Genomic DNA, 22,281 nt, shown 5'->3' with positions numbered 1-22,281 from the left:
ACCTGTGGGTCTCTGTAGCCCTCAGAAGAACCAATACCTGGGGTTGTGTGCATAAGGGCAACCCCTCTGATAACCTCCAGGCTCTTTTTGGAGACTCATAGCCATATAAACTCATTTATCCTTTCCATTTCCCCCTTTTATTCAATTCAAAAGCATTTTTAATTCCTGGTATTATATGTAGACTGAGATATTCTGATGGTCTGCTGTTCTTAGGATTATACCTTAGTCAGCTAAAAGACCAAACAGTAGCTGAAATCTATGCCTGACCGTCTCCTCCTCCCCTGCTTTTGGAAATGGAGCTTCCACCTCCAGCCACAGAAGAGCTGCCAAGGAGGCTTGTGCCACCAGTGGAGGATGGGCACTGGCCTCTGTGGTGTGGAGTGCTCTACTCACGAATTTTCACGGCAGATGGGCAGTCTCTTCCCTTCATTCTTTCAAGGATGTTCCAGGATGCTCTTTTGGTCTCCTGGGACCCCCAAACAGGCGCTTTAAAATTAAAAATTCAAAAATTGAAAATTTGTACTTTGTCACGAAAGTGAAAAATAACCTCCTCGGTAGGAGAAAGTATTCAGAAACCACATATCCGTTAAGGGTTTAATATCTAGAATATATAAAGAAAACCAACAACTCAAAAATAAAAAGACAACCCAATAAAAAGTAGACACAAGATTCAAATAAACATTTCTCCAAAGAGGAAATTCACGTGGCTAAAAAGCACATGAAAAGTTGCTCAACATCAGTACCTATTAGGGAAACGCAAGTCAAAACCATAATGAGACATCATTTCACACACACTAGAATGGCTACTACTAAAAAATAGAAATTTACAAGTATTGGGGATGACAGGAAGTACTAGGAATACTCCTTTACTGCTGTTGGGAAGGTAAAATGGTGTAGCCACTGAGGAAAATAGTTTGGCAGTTCCTCAGGAAGCTAAATTTAGAAGTACTGTATTTATTAGTCAAAGAGGTGCTGATACAAAATACCAGAAACTAGTTGGTTTTTATAAAAGGGATTTATTTGGGGTAGGAGCTTACAGATACCAGGCCATATAGCATAATTTACTTCCCTCACCAAAGTCTATTTTCACGTGTTTGAGCAAGTTGGCTGCTGAGGTCTGTGAGTGTTCAGGCTTCCAGGGTTCCTCTCTTCCTCAGGCTTCTTTTTTCCTGGGCTCAGGTTTCTTTCTTCCTGGGGCTTGCTTTTGTTTCCTCTGTGAGCTTACTTCCTGGGGCTCCAGCTTAAGGCTTCAGCATCAATTTCCAACATCAAAAACTCCAACATTCAGACCCCTTCACTCTGTCCTTTGCCATGCCTTTTATCCGTGAGTCCCCAACCACAAAAGGGTGGGGACTCAATGCCCTACTGGCACAAGAGGTTTACATACTTACTTAATCAGGTAAACCTATGAATCCACTATAATCTAATATGTTCAAAGGAAAAGATCAGTTTACAAACATAACCAATATTTCTTTTTCAAATTCATTAATAATATCAAACTGCGACAGACATTTGAAAGTCAAAGGATAAAATGGTCCAAGTAAGTAATGTCTCCACAGTAATGACATTGAATATTAAAGGATTAAATTCCCTAAACAAAACACACAGGCGGACAGAATGGATAAAAAACATGAGTCATTCCATCTGCTCTATTTCTCCTGTTCCCTCCCCCCAGGGCCAACGGCTACTGTTGTACTTCACTCTGTGAAGGACAAGATTCATAATTACTTGCAATAACACTGAAAGCTTGGCACACTTTTCTGACCTCCCTATTAGGAACTGCCCATGCGATGAGGGTTTTTTTCTTATTTGTTTTTATTATTATTGGAAAAATGAAAATGCTGTAATAATGATTGAAGTGATGAATACACAATTACTTGATTATACCCAATACAACTGAGTGTACACTTTGAGAAAAAAACATCAGTCATCAACATGTTGTCTACAAGAGACTCACCATACTTAGACTGATAGGTAAAAATAGGCTGAAAGTGAAAGGCTGGAAAAAGATATTTCACACAAACAGTAACCAAAGGGAATAAAAAAGAGGGGAACCTATACTAATACCGATAAAACAGATTTTTAAATGCAAAAATATTGTAAGAGATAAGCAAGGCCATTATTTATTAATAAAAGGGGCAATTAATCAGGAAGAAATAAAAATCATAAATACCTATGCACCTAACAAGGGTGTCCCAAATTACAGATAGCAAAAACTGGCAAAACGGGAGAGAGAAAGAGACAATTCTAAAATAACAGTTGGAGACTTCAATATTCCAGGCACACTAATAGATAGAACTAGAGAAAAGATCAACAAGGAAACAAACTTGACCAATATATGATACACAAGCTAGACCTAACACACATAAGAGAACATTACACTCCAAATTGTTGCACCTAAATAAGCATGGTACAACTTCTCAATTGCTCGTGACTCTTTCTCAAGCATAGACCACACGTTGGTTCACAAAACAGACCTCAATAAATTTAAAAAGATTAAATTATACAAAGTATTTATTCTGATCATAATGGAATGAAGCTGGAAATCAATAATAGGTGAGGAATAGGAAAATCCACACATACATAGAGGCTAAACAACACACTCAAGCAATTATCAGGTCAAAGAAAGTATTGACAGAAAAATCAATAAACATCTGGAGACAAATGAAAATGAGACTGTAACATATCAAAATTTATGGGATGCACCAAACAGTGCTAAGAGGAAATTTATAGCTCTAAACACTTATATTAAAAGGAAGAAAAAGCTGCAATCAAAGAACAAAAGAACACCTGGAGAAATGAGACAAATAAGAGCAAGCTAATCCCAAAGCATGCAGAAGGAAAGAAGCAACAAAGATTAGAGCAGAAATAAACGAAATTGAGTACAACAACAACAAAAAAGGAAGAATCACAAAATGAAAAGTTAGTTCTTTGAGAAGGTCAATAAAATCAACAAACAATTAGCTAGACTTACAAAAATAAAAAAAGAGAAGAGCCAATCAAGAAAATCAGAAATGAAAGGGGAGGCATTACTATGGACCCCACAGAAATAAAAAAAGATCCTAAGAGAATATTATTAAAAACTGTATACATATCAATTAGAGAACCTAGATGAAATGGGTAAATTCCTAGAAATGTAGAAACAATCTACACTGACTCCAGAAGATATATAAGACCTCAGCAAACTAAGCACAATGAAAGAGACTGAAGCAGTCATCAAACACTTCCCAACAAAGAACAGCCCAGAACCAGATGGATTCACAGGTGAATTCACCAATCATTTTGAGAAAAACTACTAATCCTGCTCAATTTTTTTCCAAAAAAGTGATGGGGAAGGAAATTCCTTAACTCATTGTATGATGCTAAATTCACTCTCATACCAAAGCCAAATAAAGATACTACAAGAAAAGAAACTTACACGTCAATCGCCCCAATGAATACAGATGCAAAAATTCTCAACGAACTACTTGCAAATCAAATCCAAAAGCATGGGTATGCAATAGTGGTTCAACGCAAATGAATTAATATATTACATCACATTTACAAAATTACAGAAGGAAAACCACATGATCATTTCAATTGAGGAAGAAAAGTCATTTCAAAAACTATGGCATCCTTTCTTGATAAAAAAAAGTCTTTGAAATATAGGAATTAAAGGAAAATTCCTCAACATGAAACAGATTATATATGAAAATCCCACTGCAAGCATTGTACTCATTGGGGAAAGGCTGAAAGCTTTCTCTCTAAGATCAGGAACAGGACATGGATGTGCACTCTGACCACTGTTATTCGAAATTGGCCTAGAAGAACTAGCTAGAGCAAATAGACAAGAAGAAATAAATAAAAGTCATCCACTTCCCCACCTTAATGCATATTACAAATCTGCAGTGGTCAAAACAGCATGGTGTTGGCATAAAGGTAGAAGCATTGATTAATGGAATCAAACTGAGAGTTCAGAAATAGGCTCTCACCTCTATGGTCAATTGATTTTTGCCAAGGCTACCAAGTCCACTCATCGGGACGGACATTCTCTTTAATAAATGGTGCAGGGGGAAATGGATACCTGTAAGGAGAAGAATGAAAGACAATGTCATCTCGCTCTCCAGACAAAAATCAACTCAAAATGGATCAAAGACTGAAAAATAAAAGCCAGGACCATAAAACTCCTGGAAGAATTAGAGGAAAGCATCTTTGAGATTTGGTGATAGGAGGTGCATTCTTAATCATTATACCCAAAGCACAAGTAATGAAAGAAAAAACTGATAAATTGGAACCTCCTCAAAACTAAAGGCTTTTGTGCTTGAGAAGACTTTGTTAAGAAGGTAAAAAGGTAGCCTACTCAATGGGATAAAGTATTTGGAAATCAAATCTTTGATAAGGGCTTAATATCCATGATATATGAAGGTATTTTACAACATAAGTATAAAAAGACAAATAATATCATTAAAAAATGGGCAATGAACATTTTCCAAAGAGGAAATACAAATAGTGAAAAAACACATGAAAAAAATGTTCCACATCACAAGTTATTAGGGAAATGCAAATCAAAACTACAATGAGATATCTTTTCATATCCATTAGAATGGCAATTATTACAAAAAGATAAAACTAAAAGTTCTGGAGAGTATGTGAAGAAATAGGAATACTTATTCACTGTTGGTAGGAACCTAGAATTGGTGCATCTGCTGTGGAAGACTATTTACTGCCTCCTAAAGAAGTTAAAAGAGAACTGCCATGTGATCTGGCCAGCCCACTACTAAGTATATATACCCAGAAGAAATGAGAACAGGGACACGAACAAACATCCACGCAACGATGTTCATCGTGGCAATATCCACAGTTGCCAAAAGTTGGAAACCATCCGTGTCCATCAACCAATGAATGGATAAGCAAATCGTGGTATATACATACTATGGAATATTATTCAGATGTAAGAAGAAATGAAGTCGTAAGCCATATGACAACATGGATGAACCTTGAGGACAACAGGTTGAGTGAAGCAAGCCAGACACAAAAGGGCAAATATTGAATGATTTCACTAATAATATCCAATTTAATTCGCAAACTCAGGGATTTAATAGCTAGAATATAGGTTACCAGAAGATAGAATGAGGATAGAGAATGAAAAGACAATGCTTACTTGTGAAGAATCTGTAAAATGGTTGTTTGGAAATGTTTGGAAATGGACAGAGGTGATAGCATATTTTAGTAATAGTAATTTGCAGTGCTAATAAATGGATATAACAGTGGTTGAAAGGGAAAGTGTAAAGTTGTGTATGTAACTAGAAGGAAAGCTAAAGGATGAAACATGGGACCGTAGAACATAGCAAACTTTCTTGTTGATAATGAGTATAGTTAATGGTGCCAATATAAGAATGTTTACAATAGATGTGCATTACGTTACAAGATGTAAATAATAGGGTGGTATTTGGGTGAAAATGCAACTAAAGTAAACCATGGACTATAGGGACGAATAATATATTAATATTAATCAATTAATGGTAGGAAAAAAGGAAACATGCTAAGTAAAAGAAACCAGACATGAAGTACTACATATTATTTGACTCCTTTCTATAAAAGTAAGTTTATAATTACAGAAATAGATGAACAGTTATTTATGTCAGGTTAAGGATAGAGGGATTGAAATGTGACTACGAATAGATAGGGTGTTTTTTTTTTTCTTGTAGGAGTAATGAAACTGTTCCAAAATTGACTGCAGTGATGAATGTACAATCTGTGATCATACCAAAACCATTGATTGTACAGTTTAGATGGACTGTATCGTTTGTAAATATGTTTCAAATAAATTTAAAATATCAAAACTGCACACTGTTCAAAGTGACACAACTAAGGGAGATGGGAGCAATTTTTCTGTTCTGGGAAAGACTTACTACCTCCTATTCATTACCTTTTCCAGGTGCTTTAAAAACCTTTGTCACTAAGCCAACCATCTAAAGCTTAACTAACTGTGACATACTTAAAAGTAAAATGTTAATAAAGGAATTTTTGAAAGATATCAACAAGTTTATAATGATGAATAATTCAATTGCTATAAAAATTAAAGAGTCTATATATAGCTACTTTGGTTTTCCTTCCATTTCACAAAGCGTCACCCTCTAAACTTGGAATCTGCTCTCTTCCTTTTCTGTCATCAACATAAAGTCCAGTTTAGCTTGGTTTCAAACTAGATGGTCAATTATTTTCTTTCTATGCCTTTTATAAATTTCCATTACTCTGCATCAGGTTCCAAGTCTTTGAGTATTGCAATTTTTTAAATAACAACAAGAGTAACAGAAGTTAACCAATTAGATGTGCATTTTAATTGATGTTTATTTATAGGGAGCAGGAGAGCCATGTTTTGACAATGGCATATCAAAGTGAGGGTAACATCTTTCCTAAATCCATTATTTACATTGTTTAATCAGTGACAGAGTCATTCAACAATTATTTATTCTACTCATTCAATATGGCAAGCATTGTCTTAGGAAAATAAGAACAAATACAAGAACAGTCCTAGAGAATTTTACAGTCCAGTAACTGTAACTCATAATTGCTAAATAGTAGTAAGAGATGTATAGTATAAACCCAGTGCAATGCAAGCTTGGGTTAGGGAGGTAAAAGTGAACAAAGGTCTTGGGAAAGTAGTGCAGCTCTCATAGGAAGTGACTGTAAGTATCAAACTGGTTCAAACACTTAGAGTCATCTGTCTCCAACCCTCCTATCAACAAAACAACCCAAAAGCAACAAAAAGAACTTAGAATATTTTAAGTCTGTTATAGGCTTAGTCTCAGAACTCACAGAAGTCCTCAAACTAAGGAGAAAAAGTCCTTAAGAAGCTGGAAAGGTGGATAGTCATCTAATAAACCTTTCAAAGGACAGTTCTAGAGGGGGTAGCCCACACAGGATCTGGGAAGGCCAGCCAGGGCTTCATAGACTGCTTTGCTTGGTGTTCCTCTGTTCCTTTTTTGGATGCACAGCACTCCAAAAGTCACAATCATTCCCACTCCTTCCTTATTTTCTCCTCTACTTACTTTCTGTCTTTAAACATCTTAATTGTTGTCTTCAATGTTTTCATGTTTTATAGAAGTCCTAAAATGTAATTTACATATATTTTTAAATATTGAAGTTTTCTGACTCAAATTGCTTTTGATGCCTAAAAATCAGTTGAGTTGAAATGTTATCTTTCCAAAACTCAAATTATGATGAAAAAATCCCCTTAATGGGAACCCAATATGAGAATAGGGAAACTTGCAGTAGAGATTGTGGCTCAATGCCAGGAATTCAAATTTGGTTATTTCAAATGCACCTGGTTCTGGTTCCAAATCCAAGCACTGGAATCGAGATGGTAGATTTCAAACAAGAGTTGTAACTTCTTGGGAGAATTCTGAGGAACTGTGAAAGGTTCTCAATGAACAATGCAAGAGGCCATGGACATGTGCACTGTATAGAACCAGCTGCTATGAGGTAATATCAGAAATATCAGCAGTTAAAAGGTCAAACAGTTTTAATTTTAAAAATAAGAAAATGGTGACTGATTGTGAACCCTAAGCAGGTAAGACCATAGAGGTACATGGTATAAAAAAATGGAAGGACAGATTAAACGATACATCATGGGATTCAGATCTTCATATTAGTTGTTGCTCTTACAGGTATTTTACCGATTGTTTACAATAGTCATGTATTTTTCAGCAGGTACTGGGAAATGAACCTGGGACCTAGTACATGGGAAGCAGGTGTTCAACCACTGAGCTACACCTACTCCCAGTCATGTATTTTTTATATGAAGTAGTGAAGAAGAAGGAGAAGAAAAACAAGAAAAAAGAACTTTTGGTCATTTTTCTACTCTACCCTCACAGAAGAACGACTCTAGTGACACTGCAGGAGAGGCTTTGTTCTAAGGTGCTTCAGTTTTACAGAGTACAAATCAAAATCTTGGCGAAATGTAAGCCCTGTGCATTAGTCTAAGGGAAAATGACTTCAGTGCAGGATTACAGCGGAAGCATGTAATGTTCTTCTTTTAAAAATTAAAAGAGTCATGTGAGTGAAAATGTACCACTAAAGACCTCCCTTGTTCCCTAAAGGCAATGATATTTAGGCAAAAATGGTCAGAATCATTTTTTTCAGGATACGGGAAGATAACAAAATGCTTGCCGCAATCCAGGGAGTGTTTACTAAAGAAAAATGGATCAGTCTAGGTAAAATCAGTGAGTTTAATATCTTCCTCCTGCCTTATTCCCATGCCCACATTCTTTATCTCCACAGTAGCCATGACAACAAACAGCCTACAATCACCATGAAAGCCAGTATCCTGGAAAGCATGAGGATGAAGAATAGGGTTGGAGCTCTTCCAAAGCCCCAGTCCTAGGGAATTTTCATTATTTGAGCGATCTGTTTGTTTCCTGGAAGAAGGTTTTCTTAGACTGTCTTTATTTGACCTGGCTTTTGCTTCAGGAGAAAAATTCTTTTCCTCAAGGGCATTTGTTGAAAACCAATTCTAATAATGCCTAGAACAACAAGAAAGAAGATCAACAAGGAAACCGAAGAACTGAACACTATAAAATTACTAGACATAGCCAACATCTAGGGATCACCCAATCTACCAAATGAAGAATATTTAGTCTTCTCAAAGCACATGGAAAATTACCAGGATAGATACTGCACTAGGATATAAAAAATGACGCCATAAATTTTGACAGATTATAATCGTACAAAGCATGTACTCCAGCCACATTGGAATGAAATTAGAATTCTATAATGCAAGGAAAATTAGGAAATTCATAAATATTTGGAAATTTAAAAAATACTCCTAAATACCTGTTGTGAGTTGCATTGTGTTTCCGAAAATGATATGTTCAAGTCTTCATTTTAAGTACTTGTGAATGTGAACTTATTTAGAAATAGGATCTGGGAGGATGTAATTAAATTAGGATGAGGGTCATCATAGACCAGGGTGAGCCCTATCCCAATGATAGGTGTCTTTATAAGAAGAGGGAAATTTGGACACACAGGGAAAACATGATATAAGAACAGAGGCAGAAACTGGAGTGATGCATCTGCAAGCCAAGGAAAGCCAAGAAACACTGGCAACCACCAGAAGCCAGAAGAAGCAAGAAAGTGGGGTGTATAGCCTTGCTAACACCTTGATTTTGTACTACTAGTCTCCAGAACTATGAGAGAATAAAGTTGGTTTTTGATAAGCTACCCAGTTTGTGATAATGTGGTACAGCAGCTTCAGGAAATGAATATAATATACGATGTGGAAAAGAGGAATTCACAAAGGATGTAATGAATGAAAAGAAAAACACAACTTGCAAAAAGTTATGGGCTTTAGCTAAAACAATTGCGATGGAATTTTATAGCTGTAAATATATCTATTGAGAAAGAGGAAAGGAAAGCAGATGTAGTTCAACCACCTGGGTGCCTGACTCCCACATGGGAGTTCCTGGGTTCAGGCCCCAGTGCCTCCTAAAGGAAGACAAGCAGATGCCGCCTCTGGGTGCAACAGACCTAGATGCCAAATCTTGACCCAACAGAGCTAGAAGACGCAGTAGCCTGTGTGGAGCAGATGAGGCTCAGCCCGTTGGGCTCTCACCTCTCATGTGGGAGGTCCCGGGTTGGTACCCAGTGCCTCCTGGAGAAGGCAAGCAAGGAAACAATGACTAGACAGAGGGGTAAAGCATCTGGGGGATGGGGGGATAAATAAACAAACAAAAAATAAATAAAAATAAAAAAACTAAAAAAAGAGGAAAAATCACAACTCAGTAAGCTACCTTTCCCACTTAAGACTATAAAAAAGAACACCCTAAACCCTGAGCAAGCAGAAGGAAGGAACCAATAGAAATGAAAAGAGGAAACATTAAATACTGAGTATAAAAAAATAGAGAAAAATAAAAAATTCCAAGGTGTATTCTTTGAAAATATCAAAGAAACAGGGTACTTTAACCAGACCAAGAAGAGAACAAAGACCCAATTCAGTAAAATTAGGCATGAAGCAGAAAACACTACTACCAACTAAAATAAAAACGATTTTATCATCATACTATGAATATTTGTATGCTAAAAATTAGATAACCTAGGGGAAATAGAAAGATTCAGAGAAAGACGTAAACTACCAAAACTGATCGAAGAAAAAGTAGAAAATGACAACTGACATCTAAAAATTTTTAAAAATTAAATTAGTAATTGAAAAATCTCTCATTAACATAAACCTTCAACCAGACTGCTTCACTGGTAAATTCCACCAAATGAAAGAATTAATGCCAATCCTTCACAAATTCTTCCAAAAACAGAAGAAGAGGGAATACTTTCCAACTCATGCTATTAGACCAGTATTTCCCAGACTCCAAAAACAGATGAAGACATCACAGGAAATAAAAACACCAACCCTTATCCTTTATGAATATACACACAAAATCCTTAACAATTTTCTAGCAAACAAAAAATCAGGGGATATATGGGAAGTATTATACAGTAAGACCAAGTAGGGCTTAACCCAGGATTGAAAGGATGGCCCAATATACCAAAGTTAATCAGTGTAACAGATCATATTAATGGTATAAAAGGAAAGTGCACATGATTATCTAAACAGACACAAAAAAAATGTTTGACAAAATCCAACGCCCTTTCTTGACAAAAACACTGAACAAACTAGGAATAGAAGGGAACTTTTTCAACCTGATAAAACCATCTACACAAAATCCCAGCTAAAATTATACCTAATGGTGAAAAACAGGATGTATTCTCCCTACAACGACAACAACAAAAATAAGAGAGAGATGTCCATTCCCACCACTTCTATTCAACACTTTACTGAAGAGTTCAGGCAGGGAAATTAGGCCTGAAAATGAAATAAATGGCAAGTCCAGAAATAAACCCACATGTCTATGGTCAGCTGAATTTCCACACGAGTGCCAAGAACATTCAATGAGGAAAGATCACCAAGAATAGTATTTTCAAAAAAAGGTCTAGGAAAACAGTACAGCCACATGCAAAATAATTGGCCTGCTCCTGATGTCAGTCCCCATAAACCCATGAAGGTCTCTTAAGCGGAGTCCCCTTCCCCTCTCAGCCCTGTCATTTCATGTTCAGGTGTCGCATGGAGGTGAGGGCTATCGTTGGTGAAGGACAAACTCAAGTAGGAAGTGGGAGAGGGTCCAGGCTCTGCCAGGCATCAAGGCGAGGACCCTGAAGGAGGGGTCCTCCAACCCCAGATAGACACGACCACAGAGAAGGCAGTTCCCTACCTGCTATCAGCCCTGGTTGCTGCAGGACCTCGTGGCTGGATGTGGAGTATATGACTTCTGTCCAGATGGCCCAAGAGCGGAGGGCCCTGATCTGAGGAGCCAGTCTTCAGGTCAGAGAAGGGAGGGGACCCAGTTTCTGCCAAGTATGAAAGTGAGAAAGATGAGGGAGGACTGAAGGTCCCCCTACCCCAGGCAGAAGGGGACCCAGCCTGCCCTGTCCCTTCTTTCTGCCGAGAGGCCCCAGGCAGGGTCCATGAGTGTTGTTTCCTGACTTCCGACATGGGCTTCTGAGGGAAGTGAGGCTCCCTCTGAGCAATGATTCAGATAATCTCAGGGAGAGGTCCTAGGCCCTGCCAGGATTCGAGGTAAAAACACTCAGGAAAGATTGACAGGATCTACAACCACAGACTCCAGAGAAAAAGGTCCTTGATGCCAGTGAGGTCCCAGGTCGAGTTCCTGGGTATGGTGTTACCTGACTTCCGTTTGAGGGGGTGGACTGAGGTCAGCCGAGGGAGGGGTCCGAGGCTCTGCCAGGCGTCAAGGTGAGGACTCGGAGAGAAAACGAAGGGAGCGTCCCACCCTACAAAGAGCGGGCACCACTGAAAGCTGCCCCTGCTGTCGGCCTTGGGAGGTCACAGGCAGAATTGTCAGTCAGAGTCTCCTCCTCCCTCACTCCTAGATCGGATGTGGCATGGAGATGAAGGCTAAGGCCTCAGGGACCATCCTCAGAGCAGCAGAAGGGTGGGACTGCATGACCTGTTAGAAATAAATAGGAGTATATTGAGGATGTCTGAGACACTCCCCCCAGAATGCAGGGGCCCCATAGAATCCACCTGCCCCCAAGACAATGGATAAAATCAACAAAACCAGAAGTTGTTTATTTGCAAAGATCAAGAAAAATTGGCAATTTTTGGTCCAACTAAGGAAAAAGAGATTGTTGATGTAGGAGGAGTAGGGGCATGGGGTGTGGGTTATGTGGGAATCTTTTATATTTTTTGTGGTCTATGTACCTTAAAAATAGAAAATTAAGTAAAACAATACAATAATTTAGTACAAAAAGTGCCTAATTGATATTATATCCAGATGATGACATATGAGTACCTTTTATTTTAATTTTTATAAGGTTCTCTCTTTTCTATGTTATGCATATATTATTTTCATAATAAAAGCAATGGATATCATTTGGGAAAAAAAAGGGAAAAAACCCTATTAACTAAAATAAAAATGCAAGTGGGGGCATCACTAGCTAACTTAAGAGAAATAAAAAGGTGTGCAAGAGAATACTTTGAATAACTGTTCACTAACAGATTAGCTAACCTATATAAAAATAACAATTCCCTAGAAATACACAAACTACCAAAACTGACTAAACAAAGAAAGTCTGATCAGACCTATAACAGACAGAGACTGAATCAGTTATCCTTTGCTGGTGGGAATGTGAAATAGTTCAGTCACTGTAAAAATAGTTTGGGGGTTCCTCAAAAAGTTACATGGACAATTACCCATATGATCCAGCAATAACACTCCTGGACGTATACGTAACGAATCGAAAACAGCTACTCAAACAAATACACGTGCACACAGGTGCAGAGCAGCGCTAGTCACCGTAACCAAAAGGGTGAAGCAACCAGATGTCCATCAGCAGATTAACAGCTATGTATTTTATATATATATATATATATATATATATATATATATATATATATATATATAAACAAATGATAGAGTATTACTCAGGCACATAAAAGAACATGTACTACAGGTTGGCTGAAGCTCGAAAACATGCTAAATGGAAGAAGTGACCAATTTTGCGATTTCCTTTATATGATACATCCAGAATATGTAAATCCACAGAGAAAAAAGCAGATCGGTAGATGCCAGGTCTGGGGGTGGCGGGGGCTGGTGTGTGGATGGGGAGTGACTGCTTCCTGCCTAAAGGGTGCAGGGTTTCTATTTGGGGACGATGAAGGTGTTTGGGACATCCTCAACACTGTCAGCTTCTTAAATGCCACTTACCTGTTTGCTTTAGAAGAGTTAGTTTTGTGTTAGGTGAAGTTCACCTCCATTTTAAAAGCACACTAAATAAATAAGTAAATTGAAATGTAATTGTTTAACTCAGGAAGTCTATCTTTCAGAATCTATCTTAAGAAAATAACCATCCATGCAAAGACCTATATACAAGAATTCAATGAATCATTACCTATAATAAGGAAAAACTGAAGACAATTTAAAGTATTCAACAAGTACCTTATAATGCATCTTTATATTCAATATATTCAATAGTGTTTTTAAAAAAATGTTGGCAAGAAGTAAAGCCATAAACTAAATGAAAAAAAATGCAGGGAAAAATTTAATCCTAACCTTTCAAAGCAGTAAACATTATACATGATTATGTGTTTAGTGTCTTAATACAATTATAAAAGTAAGAAGACGTTCAGTGTAGTTAATGCTGAATGTCAGGGCACAACTGATTTTCATTTCCTTACATATCATAAATATTCCTCATTACCTTGTACCACCCTGAATATCTGAATCCCAGAACCTCCCCTTGAACTGAAGGAAAAAGGGAAGGAAATTTGATCGCTGGGTCTCTGAAAAGGGACTTGGAAATGGAAGAGAGTTAACTCACTTTTATTTGCTGCAGTAACAAACATTTAGGCCAGCCTCTCTTCCTGCACCTGGGGAACAAAACGAGCATCCAACAGCTAACATACCCAAAAAATTATACTCCAAAATAAAGTGGCCCAGACTCCAGGAATCCATGTCCTAGCGAGGGAAGCAGTGCCTGGGAAGGGACCCAAGGTGAGGCTTCAGGCCCCCTTTCCTCGTCGACACTTGGTGGGAAACAGGGGCCCAAAGCGCCTCATGGGCCGCGCCACCAGGGAAAGCTGCTTCAGGAAGAAGGTGAAAGAAATTCATACTTGCCCATGGTACACAGCAATCCGTCTTCTAAAAAAGAGGGACAAAAGAAAATCAAATAAAAATTGTAAATTCTAGCCTCAGCCCAGTGGACCATGCCGCCGCTTTAGAACTCACTTTTAGGTGTGTCTTGGTCTCAGGAGTCACCCTTCAGGTGAGATGGGCCCTGCACCAGGCAGCCAACGTGTCCCCATGCCCGGCTGCCCCCCTCACCCCATTCCATCCCCCACCCCTACCATGGCCACCCCAGGCCCCTTCCAGAACTGACAACACCAGGAAGCGGCTGGTTACAGAGAGCTCCCTCTGAAGCGCCTGCAGGGGAGGTCCTTGGAAGGGGATCACGGACCTGCGCACACTCTCCGCCTCCTTGTAGGATGTGAACGGCCCTCTGAGGGTACTGGAGGAGATGTGGTGAAGGCACCAGCCTAGACCGACTTTGCCTAGCCCCCAGGCCACCTTGTGCCCCTAGGCCAGCTTTCCTTCCACCTCAGCCCTGTGGCCACGTGACACCCTGGCCCACCTCCCTGTCCATTCCCTCGGGTCAACCCTTGGGTCATCTCTGCCTGCCCAGCCCCACTGCCCCCCAAGCCTAGCCTTGTCCCGCTCCCCACTCAGGCCTTCCATCCCCGCCCCCCCCACACCCCGCACCTCCTCCGCCCATGCTGGCTTTCCTCCCGCCCCCTCCCTCCAGCCAGTCCCTTCTTGCTGCACCCCCTGGGTGCCCCCATCACCCTGCCCGACGTCCACCTCAGAGCGACGGGTCCCTCTCCACAGCCCTGATGGCCCCTCCTCAAGGATACAATACGAGTAGCTGCCTTCAAGAGCCACCCGACGCGGAGCACGTGGTGTGCGCGCTCCCGGGCCTGCGCCCCCACCTGCAGCGCCCTCGACTCCCGCCCTAATGGCGCCGCCAGTGCCCCCGGGGCTCCGGGGTCCAGCCTGCCGACTGGTACCTCCAGGACTCCCAGGTGGGCAAGGGCCACTTGCGCCACCGGCCGCGTCCTTGTCCCCGGCCTCCATGGCCTCCACTCACCCGCCTGCCTCTCAAGCGTCCCGTCTCTTCTTCCTCCTCTCCTGCCTTGAGCGGCCCTGCAAAGCTCCGCCCCCTTGGGCCCCGCCACGTGGGCTCTCAGCGCGCCTGCGCAAACAGCCTCCTGGCCAGGCTGCAGGGCACGTGACCGCTTCCCGCCCAACCTACCGCAGGCTCCGGAGTCCCTGCCCGCTGCTGGCGCTGAGCCAACACCCACCGACCTGGCCCATCGCACATATGACAACCCTCTGGCCTGAGCAGCAGGACTGTGTCCAGTGGTGGCCCCAGGTCGACACGGGCGACCTCTCAGACTTGCAGACCACAGGGCAGCTTGGAGAGGCAGGGACTAGAGTGGGGATGTAGGACCTGTCCACAGGGCGAGGATGGGCAAGCGCCGCAGGGCGAGGGACAGCCCCACTGTAACGCTAATAAAAATATTGAACAAAAACTAGTCTTGGTCAAAATCAAAGAAACGTGAATTGAAACAATTTTATCCCTTTATAAGCTTCCAGTGTTTTCTCTTGCCCATTTTCTTATTAAATGTATTCCTGGGTACTTTATAGTTTTTCTTATCACTGTAAAGGGCGTTTTGTTTACCTTTACTAGTTATTGCTTGTTTTCGTGCCGGCCCTTGAATTGTGCATATCAGTTATATATTGGTCCACTTTAGGAGTTACTCTTATTGTTTGTAACAGTTTTTCGGTTGGATTCCATTGTGTTTATTAGGTGAACTGTTACATCATCCTCAAGTAATGATACTTTTACCACCTCCTTTAGATTTTCATGCATATATCTTTCTCTTGTCTGATTTTATGGTCTACCCTCAGAAGAAGGTTGAATTGTACTGTTGATAAGGGATATCTTTATTTGTTCCAGATTTTAATAGGGCTCTTTCTAGTGTTTTCCTCATTAATCATAGTGCTAGAATCTGGGTTGATATAGAGGTGTCATGTTAAGGAAGTTTACGGGGAATGCCAACGTGCTTTCTTTAGACAAAGGGGGAATTTCGCCAGTATCCCCTAAAAAGTCTTCAAAACGGACCTCTGGCCTCCCCTTATCTCCCGTGGCTCACCTGTGGATGGTTCGCATGGCAGAGAGAGGCTGTTTCCCTCCAAGTCTTTCCCCTTGGCCACCCCCGTTCAGTGGTTCATTCTGTTCTATTCCACTCTTCACCATTACCTAGAATTTTGGAAGCTTCACATAAAACTCCTTTGAGCTATTGTGGTTACATTTAGGTCTCAGTGATGATGTGAATCTTCCCACTTCCCTCCAACAATGGTCCTGAAGACCACTCACTACTTGGCTTACCATCAGGCAACTTGTCCAGTGTGTGTGTGTGTGTGCGCGCATGTGTGTGTATGTGTGTGTGTTTATCTGGGTGTGTGTGGTTACTGGGTATACTTTGGGGGGAGCAACTTCCATCCTGATCATATTGATAGGTTTCTTCTTCCAGAGAGCTTCAGCACAGTATTGGTAAAATCATGGGCCTCCCGCCTTACCCATGGCTGAATTAACACCTGGGCTGTGCCAAAGGGCTGCCAAGGGTGTTTTTCCCTATGACTCTGAGGATCAGGATCCCTTTTGGAGACAGAGGTATAGGTAGCAGCAGCAGAAACACTTTGCAAGGTCCTGGTAGTGTGACCTCTGGTTGCCACGTTGCACCTGCTCTTCCTCCACATGAGTGAGGAAGACCTGGTGGGCCCATGCTTTGCGTGGGATGTTGGTCTTTCCCTTGAGCTCTCTACAGAATGGGGTGAACACAAGGTTGAGACACACCACCAAATGTTACAAGGTAAAAGTTGTTCCCTTTCGTTTAGTGTCAGGGACAGTTTATGCTGGAATTGAGACACACGATTGAATCTGTCATTTGCAGATTGGTCAAGGCTTGGGCACATGATCCCTGGTTACTACAAAGAAAGTTCCAATTCCATAATCCTGTCCCTAAACACCATAATGGTGTTAAATTGGTTAAATCTATGAGACAGGATTGGTAGAACTCAGTGAATGCAGCACAGAGTCGCCCAGTTCAAAGCACAAGCTAGCCACCAGGCACTACCTCATAGTGAATGCTCTTCAGCAGGCAAAAGAGCCAGTTATCAAGAAAAAGACAAAGAAAGACTCCCATTGGTGGTGGACAGTGCTTAGACATCCTCCCGCAGCCCCAGTTGTTATGGACAACCCACAGAGGTGGGATGGGATCCCATCCAAAATCCGTTTTGGATGTCAAGACTGATGATGCCTTATGCATCATGTACGAAGAGAATATGAAAGGATTGACTACTCACATGAGGCTTCCTGGGAACAGCAGTTTTCCCATCAGGTACAAGAATGTCATGTCTTGAGAGCAGGAAAACAAGACTGTCTTGGCTTTTATGATGATGCTTGTGTGAGGCTGGGGTGAGTTTTCTTGAATGTGAGCTAGGGATTGTGTGGTTTGAACTTCCCACCTAAAGCAGGGAGCATCTGGGCTTTCTTATCAGCTTGCCCAGGTATTGACATAAGGGAAGAGGGAAGGGTGAGGCTTAAAAGCTGTCAGAAACCCAACATCAAAGATAGAGTCAGACTCTTTGTTAGAGAACTTTTATAGACCAGTGTTAAGCCAGTGCAAGATATTCTATCCACCATGTAAAAATGTCATAAACATTGTAACCAAGGTTCTGATATTGCTTTTGGCTTAAACTGCATTTAAGAGATTAGAAATTCCCAAATTATCATCCCTTCAGTATTATTTAAGTGTGTTTAGAATTACTTTTGTCCATCAATAGAGAAACTGTGCAGAAAGCCTGCCAACTTCATCAAGTCTGAGGCTTGGTCTACAGGAGTGCAGTGCTAGTTGCCCTATTTATCTGCTGAATGTGGTGGGGGATTCTTACTTCTCTTCTACCCCTGCTGATTACTCGGGCCCACATAGACCCAAATAATAGCTACAGAAGTACCATTTATTGAACAGGAATCATGCTAAGTATTGATATCCATCTTTAATCCCTATCCAGAATCCCTTGAGGATATTTTTTTGCCAGTACTTCCAAGACTCCTGATGCCATTTTTCTTGCAACTGCTGAAGCAGAATAGAGCATGAAGCAGGGTCCATGAGAAGTATTTATAGGTCAGGCCTACAAGAGGCACACATTAACCCCACTCACATTGCACCGGCAAGAACTCACAAAGCCACATCTAATTACAATGGTGGCTGAGAAATGTAGTCTTTCTAGAAGAGAAGAGCCTGAATATTGGCGAGCAGGTAGGAATCACTGCCACATGCTAGCCATTTATCATTTTATCCTCAGTACTTAGAACAGGGCCTGGAACATAGCAAGTGGTCACAACAATATCTGTTGAAAGAAAAGGCTTGAGAAATTTTGCGCCAGGGATATGGAGGTAAGAAACATAGGGAAGTGGGTTAAGCAATGGTTTCTTACCTACGATAACAAGAGAACAAGCAACAATGAAAAAATAAAGTGGACTACATCAAAATAAAACATTTTCCTTTGTTAATGATACCATCAAAAAAGTGAAAAGACAACACATAGAATGGGAGAGAATACTTGAAAATGATAGGTCTGATAAAAGACTTGTATCCAGAATATATAAAGGCCTTCACAATTCAACAGTAAAACACCATGGCCCCATATTTTAACAAATGAACAAAGGATTTGAATAGACAGATATCTGTGGAAATACACCAACATCCATTATGCACATTAAAATGATGCTGAACATCATTTGTTATTAGGGTCATGCAAATCAAAGCCACAAGGAGGTACCACTTCATATTCAGTTGAAAACTATCATTTTGTAAAACGGAGAATAAATGTTGCTAAGTGGAGAAATGGGAATCCTCAAAATACATGGCTTGTAAGAATGTAGTGCCTCTTACAATGAAGAGCTTAAAGCATTTGTAGATGGAATTCTCTTTATCTTTGGCTTTCAGTAGTTTTATGTCTCTTGCTAAGGTTGGGGTATTTTCAGTCATTATTTCTTTGAGTATTGCTTATGCCCCTTTGTCTTTTCCTTCTCTTTCTGGGCCTCCTACAGTGTGTATATTAGTATATTTGATGGTGTCCCATAGGTTCATGAGGCTCTGTTCACTGCAGATGTGGAAGGTGCATCGGCCCTCAGCGTGGAGTTGGGTGCCCTGCCTGGGCCCTTTCCTGACTGATGCCTACCTGAGCTCCCTGCCGTCAGAATCCAGCCCAGACACTTGGGTACGTGAGGTGCAAGTGCCCCGCCTAGGACAGAATACTCAGCCCCACAGACTTGTAGGCACAGAGGAAGGCTGGAGAACTCTCACCCTGGCCTCCACCAGGATCTCACCGTGGCACTTATCCTTCTGCCCCATGCTCAGGGTCCAGGTTGTTACACCCACACACCTATACACTGACTTGCACCCTGGGCAGTTGACACTTGTGTTGCCTGGGAAAATGAGATTTCCTTGAAAAGAGGATCTCCTTGGCTGGAGAAGATGACTAAGATGTGGGCTGAAAGGGAGAGGAAGAGGGACAATTTGGCCTATTTCCTCTTTCATGAGATAAGCAAGCAGAAATGTTACCATTTCTTTAAGTTTTTCTTTTTTTTTTTAAAGATTTATTTATTTATCTCCCCTCCGCCCCCCCCAACCCCAGTTGTCTGTTCTCTGTGTCTATTTGCTGTGTCTTCTTTGTCCGCTTCTGTTGTCCTCAGTGGTACGGGAATCTGTCTTTTTGTTGTGTCATCTTGCTGTGTCATCTCTCCGTGTGTGTGGCACCATTCCTGGGCAAGCTGCACTCTCTTTCGCGCTGGGTGGCTCTCCTTACAGGGTGCACTCCTTGCACATGGGGCTCCCCTACGCGGGGGACACCCCTGCGTGGCAGGGCACTCCTTGCGCACATCAGCACTGCGCATGGGCCAGCTCCACACGGGTCAAGAAGGCCCGGGGTTTGAACCGCGGACCTCCCATGTAGTAGGTGGACGCCCTAACCACTGGGCCAAGTCCGCCTCCCTCCCCTTAAGTTTTTCTTTAAAAGAGAAAACTCCAGCCACTTAGGGGTGCCCAATGGAGCCCCCAAAAGCCTTGGGAGGCCCAGGCCAATCTCAAGTCCCTGTTCCACTGTGAAGCTTGGTGAGGGAGGCTCGTTCTCCGCCCAGCAATGGGGTTGCAGGGCCTGGGCCCGGGCCAGCCAGCAGGAAGTGGTCACGTGCCCTGCGGCCGCCCCAGGGGCCTGTTTGCGCAGGCGCACTGAGAGCACGCGCTGCCCTGAAGCCAAGGGGCGGAGCTTGGTGAGCGAGGCTCCTCCCTCCGAGGCAGGTGCAGAGGACCGAGGCCTTGCAGGCTCTGAGCCAAAGGCAGGCGGAGGAGCCCAGGTCATGGAGGCGGGCGAAGGCGCGGGTGGCGTGGAGGGCGGGGAGGAGGGGCAGGGCGGGCCTGGCCGCCCAGGGGGCTCAGGCAGCCCTTCCGCTGGTCCCCCCTGTCCAAGCTGCGCAGGAGGGGAGCGCGCCGCCGCCGAGGGTGCTCCTCAGGCCGAGGGGACCCTGCAGGTCTCCGGGAGTGATGGAGCCGCAGGAGCAGGCCCAGAACAACTGCTGGAGTTGTATCCTTTCCAGGAGCCCATCTGGGCCAGGGCGCGCCTGGGGGGGGTGGGACGAGGAACGGGGTGGGGAGGTGGAGGGGCCCTCAGGGTGGGGGGGGCCGCCCTCCTGAACACGGAGCAGAGGGGGATGGGGAGGGCCGGAGGGTCGGCCTGGGGGGATGGGCTGGGGGTGGCCAAAGGAGTGGGAAGAGGGGACCTGGGGGTGGGGGGGGCCTGGAGGCGGGCTGGGTCCAGGAGGCCCGAGGTGTGTGCCTTAACCTCCCCTCCAGCACCCTGACCGTGCATTTCCTGTCCTTCCTGGAGGCGGAGGTTGCGCGCTGGTCCCTGCTGGCAGCACCCTTTGGAGGGCCAAACCAGAGGGAGCTGAGGGTGGATGGCAGTGACCTGATCGTGTAAGTCCTGAAAGGGCCGCCCTGGGGGAGGGGGGCTCGTGACCAGGCCGACACCTGCCCGAGGTGCACGCCAAGGAGGCAGCGAGCCACGCAGATGTTGTAAGGGAATGTCAAAGGCAGGAGCGAGGGGCCCTTGCCTGGAGCTGCCCAGGGGGCGGAGGGAAGGAGGCCCAGCATCGACCTTTAACTTGCTTTTCCTTCTGGCTCTCTTAGCCATTTGCCTGCTGACGACCCTGGCACCGTCCAAAGCTCCATCACCTCCTTCCTCAACGACCTTGCCGAGGCGGTGCGGATCATTGAGAACATTGTGACCCCGATTTGTAATAATCTTCTGCCAGGAAACTGGGGCTGAGGCCCCGTCTTGTGTCCACTACCAGGCAGTGTGTCCTTCCACAGGGCATTGGTTCCTGCAGTAGATTTCCCTTCCTGATTGAAGCCAGATTTTTGCCTGTACTAGCTCGTGGGTGCTCTTGTCCCAGTAATTTTGTTTGGCACTGAAAGGCTTGTTACTGCCGAAAATAAAAGTGAACTGCTAGTCCCTGTCTGAGTTTCTTGTCAGCTCCCGCACCTCCTCACTTTCTTGTCTCTGCCCTCGAGATGGACAGGAGGTACTAGGCTTCAATTACTTGAGTAGTACAGGTAGCTAAAGACAATTTAGGAAATGAAAGAAGAGGAAAGTATATAATGATGGTATTTCTATACCAGAAAAAAATGAAAAGGTGTCAGTCTCATACTTAGATGGCTCTATATGCTGTAGTAGCTGTAGTAATGAATCATCCTTCTTGGAATTTCTTTCACTTCCTGAAAAAGTGGCCAAAGTATTTACAAATGTTCTCTACGGCTACAATTTTAAATTTCAGGGTTATGTGAACAAATAAAATTTGAATCCATTCAATGATAATTCCAGAAGTAACACACCTATATTTAAGTCAATTATGGATGCAATTTGGTTATAACAGTAGGACAGTGACCAAAATAGAAAATGAGAGAGAATCAAATTTCAGAGATTTGTAGTCCTGGAGAAATCACCAATAAATGACACGTTAGGGAAAAGAGACTGTAAGGGTGTCATTAAAAGCTGTAATATTCATGAAATCCCTCCTATTGAGGCAAGCAACATATAAATGTCA

General features: G+C 42.6%; 1 protein-coding gene across 1 annotated transcript; it reads left to right on the top strand.

The window, feature by feature from the left end:
- Window positions 1-20,535: 20,535 nt before the first annotated feature.
- Window positions 20,536-21,503, top strand: LOC131277155 (cancer/testis antigen 1-like). The gene is made up of 3 exons (XM_058291163.1): window positions 20,536-20,759; window positions 21,029-21,151; window positions 21,365-21,503. Exons 1-3 carry the CDS (start codon window positions 20,536-20,538, stop codon window positions 21,501-21,503), a joined length of 486 nt encoding a protein of 161 aa, XP_058147146.1.
- The last annotated feature ends 778 nt before the right edge of the window (window positions 21,504-22,281 follow it).

This window comes from Dasypus novemcinctus, chromosome X (assembly GCF_030445035.2).
Source record: "Dasypus novemcinctus isolate mDasNov1 chromosome X, mDasNov1.1.hap2, whole genome shotgun sequence".
Taxonomy (NCBI): domain Eukaryota; kingdom Metazoa; phylum Chordata; class Mammalia; order Cingulata; family Dasypodidae; genus Dasypus; species Dasypus novemcinctus.
This window is presented reverse-complemented; position numbering and strand designations above follow the sequence as displayed.